Source organism: Pan troglodytes, chromosome 10, assembly GCF_028858775.2.
Source record: "Pan troglodytes isolate AG18354 chromosome 10, NHGRI_mPanTro3-v2.0_pri, whole genome shotgun sequence".
Taxonomy (NCBI): Eukaryota; Metazoa; Chordata; class Mammalia; order Primates; family Hominidae; genus Pan; species Pan troglodytes.
In genome coordinates, this window is record NC_072408.2 from 44,138,783 (window position 1) to 44,151,907 (window position 13,125).

Consider the following 13,125-nt stretch of genomic DNA (forward strand, 5'->3'; position numbering starts at 1 on the left):
TTAATAAGATCAAAATTTAGGAAAAAATAAAAACCATCTACAAAGACACTCTACAAACTTGCCTTTGGATATTGCAAAATTAAAGAACAAATATTTAAAGCATCCCAGGCACACCTGACCTTAATGCCAGGAACTGGAGTGCTTAAAGGCGCTGCAGACAAATTAGCAGCTAGTAATCCATTAAAATGGATAAAAACACTTGGAAGCTCTGTGATTTCAATGATGACTGTGCTTTTAATCTATGTTTTTTTCTCTGTATAGTCTGCAGATGCAGATTCTGACTCCTGCAAGAAGTAGCTCACTGTGACAAAGCTGCCCTTGCTTTTATCTCTTTGCAAATCAAAGAAGGGAGACACGTTGGGAGCAAGCCCCCCAAAATCTGGCCATAAACTGGCCCAAAACTGGCCATAAACAAAATCTCTGCAGCACTGTAACATGTTCATAATGGCCCTAACGCCCAAGCTGGAAGGTTGTGGGTTTACAGGAATGACAGCAAGGAACACCTGGCCCGCCCAGGGTGGAAAACCGCTTAAAGGCATTCTTAAGCCACAAACAATAGCATGAGCGATCTGTGTCTTAAGGGCATGTTCCTGCTGCAGTTAACTAGCCCAACCTATTCCTTTAATTTGGCCCTTCCCTTCTTTTCCCATAAGGGATACTTTTAGTTAATTTAATATCTATAGAAGCAATGCTAATGACTGGTTTGCTACTAATAAATATGTGGGTAAATCTCTGTTTGGGGCTCTCAGCTCTGAAGGCTGTGAGACCCCTGATTTCCCACTTCACACCTCTATATTTCTGTGTGTGTGTGTCTTTAATTCCTCTAGCGCCACTGGGTTAGGGTCTCCCCAACCGAGCTGGTCTCGGCAGCACCGACATCAAAAAAGAAGAAAAACTTCAAATTAATAACCTAATGGTGCATCTTAACTAGAAAAGGGCAAACAAAACCCCAAATTAGTAGAAGAAAAGAAATAATAAAGATCAGAGCAGAAATAAATGAATGTGGAATGAAGAAAATACAAAAGATCAATGAAACAAGAGGTTGTTTATCTTTTGGAAAGATAAACAAAATTGACAAACCTTTAGCCAGACTAATGAAGAAAAAAAGGGAGAAGACCTAAATAAATAAAATCAGAAATGAAAAGGGAAACATTACAACTGATACCACAGAAATTCAAAGTAGCATTAGTGGTTACTATGAGCAACTACATGCCAATAAATTGGAAAATCTAGAGAAAGTGAATAAATTCCTAGACACATTCAACCTACCAAAACTGAACCATGAAGAAATCCAAAACCTGAACAGACCAATAACAAGTAACAAGATTGAAGCTGTAATAAAAAGCCATTTAGTAAAGAAAAACTCAGGACCCGATGGCTTCACTGCTGAGTTTTAACCAACATTTAAAGAAGAACCAATGTCAATCCTATTTAAATTATTCTGAAAAATAAAGGAGGAGAGAAACTTCCAAACTCATTCTATGAGGCCAGTATTACTCTGATACTAAAACCAGACATGGAAATATCAAAAAAAGAAAACAACAGACTAATATCTCTGATGAATATTGATGCAAAATATATATTTCCAAAAAAAACCCCAACAAAGTACTAGCAAACCAAGTTCAACAACACATTAAAAAGATCATTCATCATTACCAAGTTGGATTTATCTCTGGGATGCATGAAAGGTTCAACATATGCAAATCAATCAGTGTGATACATCATATCAACAGAATAAACAACAAAAACCATATGATCATTTCAATTGATGTTGAAAAAGCATTTTATAAAATTCAACATCCTTCATGGTTAAAAACCCTCAAAAAACTAGGTATGGAAGGAACATACCTCAATATAATAAAAGCCATATGTGACAGACTCTCAGCTAATATTATGCTGGATAGGGAAAAACTGAAAGCTTTTCTCTAAGATCTGGAACACAACAAGGATACTCACTTTCACCACTGTTACTCAACATAGTACTGGAAGTCCTACTTAGAGCAATTGGACAAGAAAAAGAAATAAAGGGCATACTAACTGGAAAGGAAGAAGTCAAATTATCCTTGTTTACAGGTGATATGATTTTATACTTAGAAAAATCCAAAGACCCCACCAGAAAACTCTTAGAACTGATAAATTCAGTAAAGTTGCAGGACATAAAATCAACATACAAAAACCAGAAGCATTTCTATATGCCAAAGGTGGACAATCTGAAAAAGAAATTAAAAAAGTAATCCCATTTATAAGAGCCACAAATAAAATTAAATACCTAGTAATTAATAAAAGAAATAAAACATCTCTACAAAAAACTATAAAACACTGATGAAAGAAATTGAAGAGGATGCAAAAAACTGGAAAGATTTTCCATGTTCGTGTGTTCAATATTGTTAAAATGTTCATATTAGTCAAAGCAAGCTACAGATTCAATGTAATCCCTATCAAAATACCAATGGTGTTCTTCACAGAAACAGAAAAAAAATCCTAAAATTTATATAAAATCACAAAAGACCCAGAACAGCCAAAGCAATCCTGAGCAACAAGAACAAAACTGGAGGAATCACATTACTTGATTTTAAATTATACAACGGAGCTATAGCAACCAAAACAGCATGGTACTGGCATAAAAACAGACACACAGACCAATGGAACAGAATAGAGAACCCAGAAATAAATCCACACACCTACAGTGAACTCATTGTCAACAAAAGCACCAAGAATAAACACTGGGGAAAAGACAGTCTCATCAATAAATGGTTCTGGGAAAACTGGATATCCATATGCAGAAGAATGAAACTAGTCCCCTATCTTTCACCATGTACAAAAATGAAATCAAAATGGATTAAAGAGGTAAGTCTAAGACCTCAAACCATGAAACTACTATAAGACAACATTGAGGAAACTCTTCAGGACACTGGTCTGGGTAAAAATTTCTTGAATAATACCCCACAAGCACAGCCAACCAAAGCAAAAATGGACAGATGGGATCACATCAAGTTAAAAAGCTTCTGCACAGCAAGGAAACAATCAACAAAGTGAACAGACAACCCAAAGAACAGGAGAAAATATCTGAAAACTATCCATCTGACAAGAGATTAGTACAGAATATATAAGGAGCTCCAAGAACTCTATAGGAAAAAACAGAATAATCCAATTTAAAAACTGGCAAAAGATTTGAATAGACATTTCTCCAAAGAAGACATACAAATGGCAAACAAGTATATGAAAAGGTGCCTAACATCATGATCATCAGAGAAATGCAAATCAAAACTACAATGAGATATAATCTCATGCCAGTTAAAATGGCTTTTAACCAAAAGATAGGCAATAATAAATGCTGGAGAGGATGTGGAGAAAAGGGAATTCTTGTACACTCTTGGTGGGAATGTAAATTAGTACAACCACTAGGGAGAACAGTTTGGAAGTTCCTCAAAAAAACTAAAAATAGAGCTACCTTATGATCCGGAATCCCACTACTGGGTATATGCCCAAAAGAAAAGAAATCAATATATCCAGTCGGGCGTGGTGGCTCATGCCTGTAATCCCAGCACTTTGGGAGGCTGAGGCAGGTGGATCACATGAGGTCAGGGGTTTGAAACCAGCCTGGCCAATATGGTAAAACCCCGTCTCTACTAAAAATACAAAAATTAGCCGGGCGTGGTGGCACATGCCTGTAATTCCAGCTCCTTGGGAGGCCAAGGCAGGAGAATCGCTTGAACATAGGACCCAGGTGGCAGAGGTTAACAGTGCAGTGAGCCGAGATTGTGCCATTGCACTCCAGCCTGGGCGACAGAGTGAGATTGTCTCAAAAAAAAAAAGAAGAAGAAGAAAAAGAAAAAAGAAATCAGTATATCAAAGAGATAACTGCACTATCTGCACTATGTGCACTCCCAAGTTTGTTGCAGCACTGTTCATAACAGCCAAGATTTGGAAGCAACCTAAGTGTCCATCAATAGATGAATGGAGAAAGAAAATGTGGTACTTATACACAACAGAGTACTATTCAGACATAAAAAAAAACTGAGATCCTGTCATTTACAACAACATGGATAGAACTGAAAGTCATTATATTAAGTGAAATAAGCCAGGCACAGAAAGACAAACATCACATGTTCTCACTTATCTGTGGGATCTAAAAATCAATGCAATTGAACTCCTGGGGATAGAAAGTAGAAGGATGGTTACCAAAGGCTGGGAAGGGTAGTGGGGAAGGGTAGCGGGGAGATGGAGGTAGTTAATGGGTACAAAAAAAATTGTTAGAAAGAAAGAATAAGAGCTAGTATTTGATAGTACAACAGGGTGACTATAGTGAAAATAATTTAATTCTACATTTGAAAATAACTAAAAGAATATAACTGGATTGTTTGTAATACAAAGAAGAAATGCTTGAGGGGATGGATATCCCATTTTTCATGATGTGATCATTAAGCATTGCATGCCTGTATCAAAGTATCTCATGTACCTCATAAATATGTATACTTACTATGTACCCACAAAAATTTGAAATTAAATAAAATTTTATAAGGACATGCAAAGGCTCTAGAATAGGAAAATAATCTCTTGAGATGCTATTTAATAATCTTAAAAATATTATTTTTTGTTCTTAGGGCTTATACTACCTCATTTCAAGAATTAAAGTTACAATACTCAAGACAAATGTATATTGGCATAAGCATAGACAAACAGATCAAGGGAACAGAACAGAGTCCAGAAATAGACCCACACATATACATCAGTTGATTTTTGTCCAAGGTGCCAAGTCACTTCAATGGAGAAAGGAAAGTCTCTTGAACAAATGGTGCTAACAGACTGGATATCTATCCAGGTTGACTTGTATCTCATTTCACACACAAAAATTAATTTGAGATAAATTGGAGACCTGAATGTAAAACTCAGAACCATAAAACTTACAGAAGTAAAATATCTTCATGTTCTTGGGGGTAGGCATCCTTGAACAGGATGCAAAAAGCCATATCATAAAAGAAAAAAATTGATATACTGAACTTCATTAACATTAAACATTTTTATATTTGACTTGTATCTGGAACATAAAAAACAAATCAATAATAAAAAAGGGGCAAAAGATTTGAATAAACAATTCATTAAAGAAGATGTATGAGAAACCAAAAAACATAGGAAAAGATAATTAGTCATCAGGAAATGCAAATTAATGGCACAATAAAACAACATTTTATATGCATTAAAATGCGAAAATCAAAGACTAACAACAGCAAGTTTGGCTAGGATGTGGAGCAAGTGTAACCCTAATACATTGTTGGTGGGATAAAAAAATGGTGTAACTATTCTGAGGAACTGTTTGGCAACTTCTTATAAATTAGACATACATTTACCTTATGACCCAGGAATTTCACTTTGATGTATCTACCCAATATAAATGAAAACGTTTATGTTCTAAAAGAGTTTTATAAGAATGCTCATAGCAAGCTTATTCACACTAGTTGCAAACTGGAAGCAATCTGAACATCTATCGACAGGAGAATGAATAAACAAATTGGGATATGTTTATACAATGAAATACCACTCAGCAATAACAAGGAATGAACTACTGGTATATAAAACATGAATATGTCTCAAAAACAAAAGTATCTTGTTGATTGAAAGCAGTCAAATACAAATACATATTGTATGAGTCTACATATACAAAAGAAAACAAATCTATCTATAGTGATACGAGTCAGAAGTGGTTGCCTGAAGTGGAAGGAACTGATTAGAAACGGGTAGGAGAGTACTTTTTAGGAGAGTCTTGTGGTAATGATGGGTTTAGGGAATGATCCTCAATTGCTCAGATAACTCCTTCTCCACCTCCTTTTTACCCACAACTTTGGTTAACTCTTGGGTGAGGCTTACCCAGTGTCCTACCACAATTTGATTATGCAGAATTCCTTTGAGAAGAAATATGGAATGCAAAAATATGGAGTATAAAATATGTATAAAATATTATCTGTATTGTGGAAATAAAGATCAACCAAATGAGAAAAGCAAAGGCTATTTAGACTTTGCTATACTGAGGAAGTCCGCCACCATAACTGCCATTTGTGTTTTGGCAGAAACTCAAAGGCAGGCAGAGGAGTGGCAAAGATTTACAGGTGAGAAAAGGGAAGGCTTGAAATGTGGCTTGATTGGAGGCTGTTGGCATGGGGAAGCTGTAGTCAAGGTAATAAAAAGTGGGACATCTCATGTGATGGGTTGGGGGGTGCATGTTTGGCTCTCTCTGGTTGAATCTAAGTTGAAAACGGGAACAAAAATTAAGGAAAGCTGTCAGTTATGAATCAAGTCCTGGCCATTTGGTAATTTTTTTTTGGGGGGGAAACAGGGTCTTCCTCTGTTGCCCAGGCTGGAGTACAGTGATCACTGCTCACTGCAGCCTTGACCTCCCAGGCTCAAGTGATCCTCCCATCTTAGCCTCCCAAGTAGCTGGGACTAAAGGTGCGTGACACCACACCCAGCTAATTTTTTAATTTTTTTGTAGAAATGAGGTCTCACTATGTTGCCCAGGCTAGTCTCAAACTCCTGGGTTCAAGCAATTTTCCTGCCTCAGCCTCCCAAAGTGTTGGGATTACAGGTAAGGGCCACCATGCCTGGCTCTCATTAGGGGACTATTGTTACAGAAATTATTACTTAGCTTCCTGGATTGTCATCACAGACAGCAACCTGGCTTCCTGCAAGTTTGACTTATAACAGGCTGGCTTCTTGGACTGTTTATTGTAGATAAGGGGGATGGTTTCTTGGGCAGGTCATGGGTCAACGTTCTATTTTTTTACATGGTCTAGTCATTGTCCATTTGTAGATGTCTCATAGTATTCATCAAAATAGGCTGATTCATGAAGAGAGAGAGGGCAAACATATATTCACCAGTGTTAACTAACATGACACAAACTAAAATTGTCTATGAAGGACATCACTAAAAGTGCTGAGAGGGGGCTAAGATGGTGTCTAGAGAACAATATATCTGTACCACCAGGAAAATCTAATCTGTTAAACTTAGGGTACACCAACACGGGTGAGCAGGCCCTCTTCCCTAAGTGAGGTTTTGAAAGCTGGGATTTCAAGGCTAGGTTCTTGGCTATTCTTTCTTTTTCTTTTTTTTTTTGAGAAAGAGTCTCGCCCTGTCACCCACACTGGAGTACAGTGGTGCAATCTTCACTCACTACAACCTCTGCCTCCTAGGTTCAAGTGATCCTCCTGCCTCAGCCTCTCGAGTAGCTGAGATTAACCATGCCTGGTTAATTTTTGTATTTTAGTAGAGACAGGGTTTTACCATGTTGGTCAGGTTGGTCTCAAACTCCTGACCTCAAACGATCCGCCCGCCTCAGCCTCCCAAAGTGCTGGGATTACAGGCATGAGCTACTATTTATGTTAAATCAAACAACTGAAGGGAAGAAAATCTGGAGAAGCCTCTCTCCCAGGTAAAGCAGCTTCACTGTCAGCTTCTCATAGTCAGCTTCCACCTAGAATTCTGCTTGGGCTTCCGTGAGATGTACCTTTGTTACAGGCTCAGCTGCACAATTCTCATCACCTGGCAGTGGGAAGAGGGCTTCTTCCTTCAACTATGTTGAGATCCAAGGGCCAGAGAAAAGATCACATACTCTTTCCCTCCCCTTCTCTATCTTTTCAGTGTTTTTTGTTTTTGTTTTTGCAAATGGAGGTGTATAGTTTTTTTGTTTTGTGTTGTGTTGTTGGTGAGTGGGGAGGAGAATTAACATTTTAAAGTTAGGAGCCTTGTTTTTTTTTTTAATTCAACCTGTAAGAAGCCTTGGAGGAAAAACCCTCAGTAACTGAGGAAGCAACTGAAAACCTTAAGTAAGTTCTTTGGAAGTTAAACCCCGTACAAGTTTGTTCCATTTCTCTTAACCCAAATGCTGTTTATTTGGGCATTTAGCCACTGACTTCCAACCTCCTAAATTACAGCAGTCCTTTTCAAAGAGATATCCTACAATAGCTGCAGATGGCAGATTCTGCCCACATTTCTAGAGATCTGCCCAAGGAAGTTTGACTTATTGACTCTAAATTGTTTTCACATGGAAATACATAACTAGACGTTTATTAGCCAGTCTCCTTTCTTGGAATTAAAACTTATGGCATTTTATAAGTATCCTTAGAGCCTAGCCATAATCCCCTTCCCAAGCCTTTCTCAAATTTGCATAGTGTTTTGCTTTAAAATAATTGTACAATAATTTCTCTTTCTCAAACAAAGGATTTTTAGAAGGAGCCCCACCTTCTCCAAGTCAAGCAATTCGGTACTGTTTACTTCTCAGAGCTATCAGGGCCAAAAATGTGTAAGAAAAGGAATGAAAATTGGCTTTCTGAACAGCAAGAATGGGCCACATAATACGCTTCACACTTTATATATGAAGCATATTATATATGAATAACATATATATGTTATAGTTTATCTTCACAATAGCCCTATAACAGAGGTCCTTTTATCTCTTTTTACAGAGAAGAAAATGGCTTAGAGAATTTCCCAGGATCATATGCACAAATACAGAACTTGGGCTTCAGAGTTAGTATATTGTAATGGTTAATGGTAAAAGCTTAGGAGTTAGATTGCTTGGATTCAATCCTGACTCTACTGCTTACTGTGCCATCTTGGACAAGTTACTTTATTCCTCTAAGCCTTGGCTTCCTCTTCAGTCAGATGCAGCCAATAGCAGTATCTGTTTCATAAGGTCCAGGCTGTAAGCATTAAATGAGATAATGCTTATACATTTGCAAGCTGCCTCAACATGATTTCTCAATTACGTGTGATTTCTGGATTGCTAGTGGCAATGAGTGAAGAGAAATGATTCTCACCTACTTTCCCAGCTCAGAGATGGAGACGCAGGAAAAAGTCCCTTTATCCTCTGCTTCAGCAAAAAGCAAAGGCGAAATTCCAAAATGATCAAAAAATCTCAACACTCAATCACAACTGAATAACTAATGAAGATATAAAATAATTTTTGATGAGACTAATGAAGTGATGTCTGAATGTCTTTTTTTCTTACAGCCTATTTCTTAATTTAAGCCTGAAGGAAAAAATATAGATTTGGCATAGCCTAAGCAGGAATATTGTGTGAGACCAGTGCGTGCACTATCAGTGGCTCCTATGCCACTCTGTGAAGCATGAGTATACACAACTGGATGCATTCTAATTGCTCAGGTTAATCCTTGGCTGTGGATGCATCCAAAATGTTTGCTAGTAACAATCACTACATCCTAGCCCAAAGAGGTATTAATTTTCATCTGTCTTGGGCTTCTAGTTAATTTAAGAGATATTAAGCAATTAGAATCTCTTAATATTTATAATTAAATTTATAATCCTGAATAATATAAAAGTCTTAATATACTGTGTCCTTCTAAGATAAGTGACTGTTTTTCCCACTTTCTAAAGGAGCTAATATTTAAGCTGTCAGGAAGCTCCTTTTGGTATCAGAAAGACCATGGTTTAAGGTCCAATTCCCAAGTCACTACAGCGCTCTGAGTCTCATCTGCTAATAGGATAAAACCACCTACTGAATAGAGTGATTATAAGAATAAAATGAGATAATGTATATAAAATGCTCAGCATAGTATAATAAGAACTCAATATATGATGGCTATAATCATTATGCTCACTACAGAAAACCAGAAAGAACAGAAAAGTATAAGGAAGAAAAAAGTCCATAATTTCTTCTCTCAAAGGCAACTATTATTAACTATTGGCTGGTCATCTTCTTTCTCTATGTAGTTTGTCTTTATATAATTTGGTATCATACCACACAAACTATATGCATCTTGTTTTGCTGTTTTCTTCCTTTGGGCCTATTAATGTAACTTAGACATTTTCCCACACCGTTAACAACTAGCCATAACAGTTTCTTTATGGCTTCTAATAACATAAATAAATACATAAATAAAAATAGTTTTTCCTAGTTATGAGGCCCTTGGGAATGATATGGTCTTGCCTACCTCATCTTCCTGCCACTGTGACCTCCTGACTTTGGGAATTCTCAAGTCTGTCACCATCCTCACTTGAGGTCACTACAGAGAACCTCCTAAGTGTTTATAGGGTGCTGGGTATGTAGATCCCCCAAAACCCAAATGCAGACCTTTATAGACCACAGTGTAAAGCAGTACAGAAAGCCTTACATTCCACAGCCATCTGCTTAACTCTCAATTTTTTTCTCCCACACAGTGTAACAGAAGGTGCTAAAAAAACAAAAACAAAACCCCCAAACCTGATCATCTCTCTTCAGCTGAAGTTTAAGTTCCTTCTTCCTGAATACCTTCTCTAATACCTTTTTGTTCAGAGAAAAGGCAAGCTGCATTATTTGGCTTAAATATTTTTAAAAACTGCCAGTATATCAAAATTCAATTTGGTTCTAAACATTTGAATTGCCCCAACTCTACTGCCCATGTTGATCCATCCTTCATTTGCCATTGATATTATCTCTTGTTTTTTCAGAGAACATAATTATCTAACTGTGGAGCCCAAAATTTATCCCTATTCGCAGAATTAGTGAAAGTCAAATAAAAATTAAATGTAAAGATAAGTATCTATAACATTTATTTTGGCCAACTATCTGGAGACACTGTTTTTGTTTTGTTTTGTTTTTTCTTTTTTGAGACAAGAGTGTTGCTCTTCTTGCCTAGGCTGGAGTGCAATGGCGCAATCTTGGCTCATTACAGCCTCCGCCTCCCAGGTTCAAGTGATTCTCGTGCCTTGGCTTCCCAAGTAGCCGAGATTACAGGCGCATACCACCATGCCTGGCTAATTTTTGTATTTTTAGTAGAGATGGAGGTTTTGCCATGTTGGCCAGCCTGGTCTCAAACTCCAGACCTCAGGTGATCTGCCCACCTCAGCCTCCTAAAGTGCTGGGATTATAGGCATGAGCCACCGTGCCCGGCCCACTGTTTTATTATTGTTGTAAAAAGTGAAAGATTTATACAATCTAAAGAGAAACCAGAGGATTATTATTGTTCTTACTGTTGCTGATCTTAAATAAGTAGGTCTTGAGAAGAGCAACGGCCAAGTGTCTAGGCAGAGAACAAATTAAAATTAACTGGCACATGGAAGATTAGGGTCTCTGAGGGGTCTGAGATTCTGGCCCTATCAGTGATGAGCTGTAAGACCCAAAGGAACACAAATTCTCTGAACCTTCTCCCCATCTCAAAAACAGAAATATTAATCTTCACTTAGTCACCCTTACAGATTTTTTTTTTTTAAGATGGAGTCTCGCTCTGTTGCCCAGGCTGGAGTGCAGTGGCGCAATCTTGGCTCACTGCAACCTCCCTGTCCCAGGTTCAAGTGATTCTCCTGCCTCAGCCTCCCACATCCGGCTAATCTTTTGTATTTGTAGTAGAGATGGGTTTCAAACCATGTTGGCCAGGCTTGTCTCGAACTCCTGGCCTCAAGCAATCCACCTGCCTTGGCCTCCCAAGGTGCTGGGATTACAGGCATGAGCCACCACCCCCAGCCCAGAATTTTTATTTAGGACAAATTAAATAATGCATGTAAGAGTAATTTGTAGCTTATAAAAAGCTATACAAACGTAAAGGGGAGAGTATTTTTGCTTTATTTTATTTTTGATAGAGTCTCACTCTGTCACTCAGGCTGAAATGTAGTGATCATAGCTCATTGTAGCCTCAAACTCTTGGGCTCATGTGATCCCCCTGCCTCAGCATCCCAAGTAGCTGGGACTATAGAGGAACATGCCACCATGCCTGGCTAATGTTTTTTATTTTTATTTTTTGTACAAACAGGGTCTCACTGTGTTGCCAAGCTGGTCTCCAACTCCTGGTTTCATGTGATCCTCTTTCCTTGGCCTCCCAAAGTGCTGGGATTACAGGTGTGAGCCACTGTGCCCGGCTGTATTTTGCTTTTAAATAAAAGGGAAGGGCGAGACTAGACAATCCCAAACACATACAAATTGCCTTTTGATATTTTATCTATACATTCAATAAACTTTATCCATAATTGTCCAGTTTTCCTCCATACATGCATCATGCTAATTAAAGGATTGGCTATCTTCATGCTGTGTTAGAAGAAACTGAAGTGTTAGAAAGAAATAGACTAACATGCTATCTCAAGGAGTTTATACCAGCTGAAGAGGGACTGAGGAAAGTTAGAAATTAGAGGTATGAAGGATTAGGATCACTGAGGTTATAAGAATTTTAAAATAAAAAAGATACAAACAGCTTAGAATTTAAAGAAATGTTAGGAGATGGCTCTTCCCAAAGAGGGGCACCATTATCCAAACCTCTAGATAACTGATTTTGTGAAGCTATTATATGCAACTCCTCCAGAGCCTGACATTTGATTACATTTAAAATTCATCTTTTGCTTCCCCTTTCCTTCCTCCCCCATATACAATGTGTTCTTGCCCCAACCTCCCACTTTTTCCTCCTTTGATTTATTTCAATTTCAATCCCTTTTAAAAGTCTGGGTCCAGTTTCCTATTGGCCTCTTTAACCTCTCCTTGCCTGGCTCTGCTGGCACACACCTCCCACCCTGACATCACATGAGCATTCCTCTTTAGAAAAAGCACATCTCATTCTTGCAGAGGAGACTTAGAACATTATTCAAAACTCAATTACTTTTTTGAAATTTAAAGGATAAGATCTCTAAATTCCAAGCTGTTTCCCTAGGAGGGTAGAAGACGTGGGGGAAGAGAAGCAATGGTAGTTCCAAACCGGTTCAGACTTGGTCATTGGTGGTGGCTCGATGGCATTCTCATTCCATCCGGGCAGGCTCCGGGGCCAGAGGCATTCAGTCAAAGCAGGTGGGAGGAGGGAAACACAAGCACACAGACTAGCAAAGATAAAGATGGAGAGAAAGAAAACGGTAAAATAAAGGAAGGAGTTGATAGGGGAGAAGGAATGTCAGAAACAAGGAGAGAAGATGGGGAAAATGGAGCAAAGAATAAAGGAAAGGAGAAGACAGGGTGAGTAATAGGGGGAAAACTGAAGAGAGAAATAGAAATAGGCCAGGAAGAACACAGAAATGGCTAGGGTCTTAACAGGAGTGGGGTCCAGACAGACCACGTGGGATGGGCAGAGCAGGGAAAGAGGAGGGGAAGGAGCGGGGGAGACTGCCATGCCTAGCCTCGATCTATTTGTGTTCTTCCTTACACTGTCATCGGTAGCTGC

At 38.3% G+C, this 13,125-nt stretch overlaps 1 protein-coding gene across 8 annotated transcripts in view; it reads right to left on the reverse strand.

Moving 5' to 3' along the window:
• The window catches only part of SCN8A (sodium voltage-gated channel alpha subunit 8), a 221,336-nt gene that overhangs the window by 77,339 nt on the left and 130,872 nt on the right, over positions 1-13,125 (reverse strand). The window contains exon 1 of one of the 8 annotated variants that reach the window (XM_063785629.1): positions 11,748-13,124. The exons of the other annotated variants lie outside the window; for them this stretch is intronic. Coding sequence (XP_063641699.1) covers positions 11,748-11,783 — 36 coding nt within the window. The 5' untranslated portion in view covers positions 11,784-13,124. Of the gene's footprint in view, positions 1-11,747; position 13,125 lie in introns of those variants that run through there. 8 annotated transcript variants of the gene reach the window in all.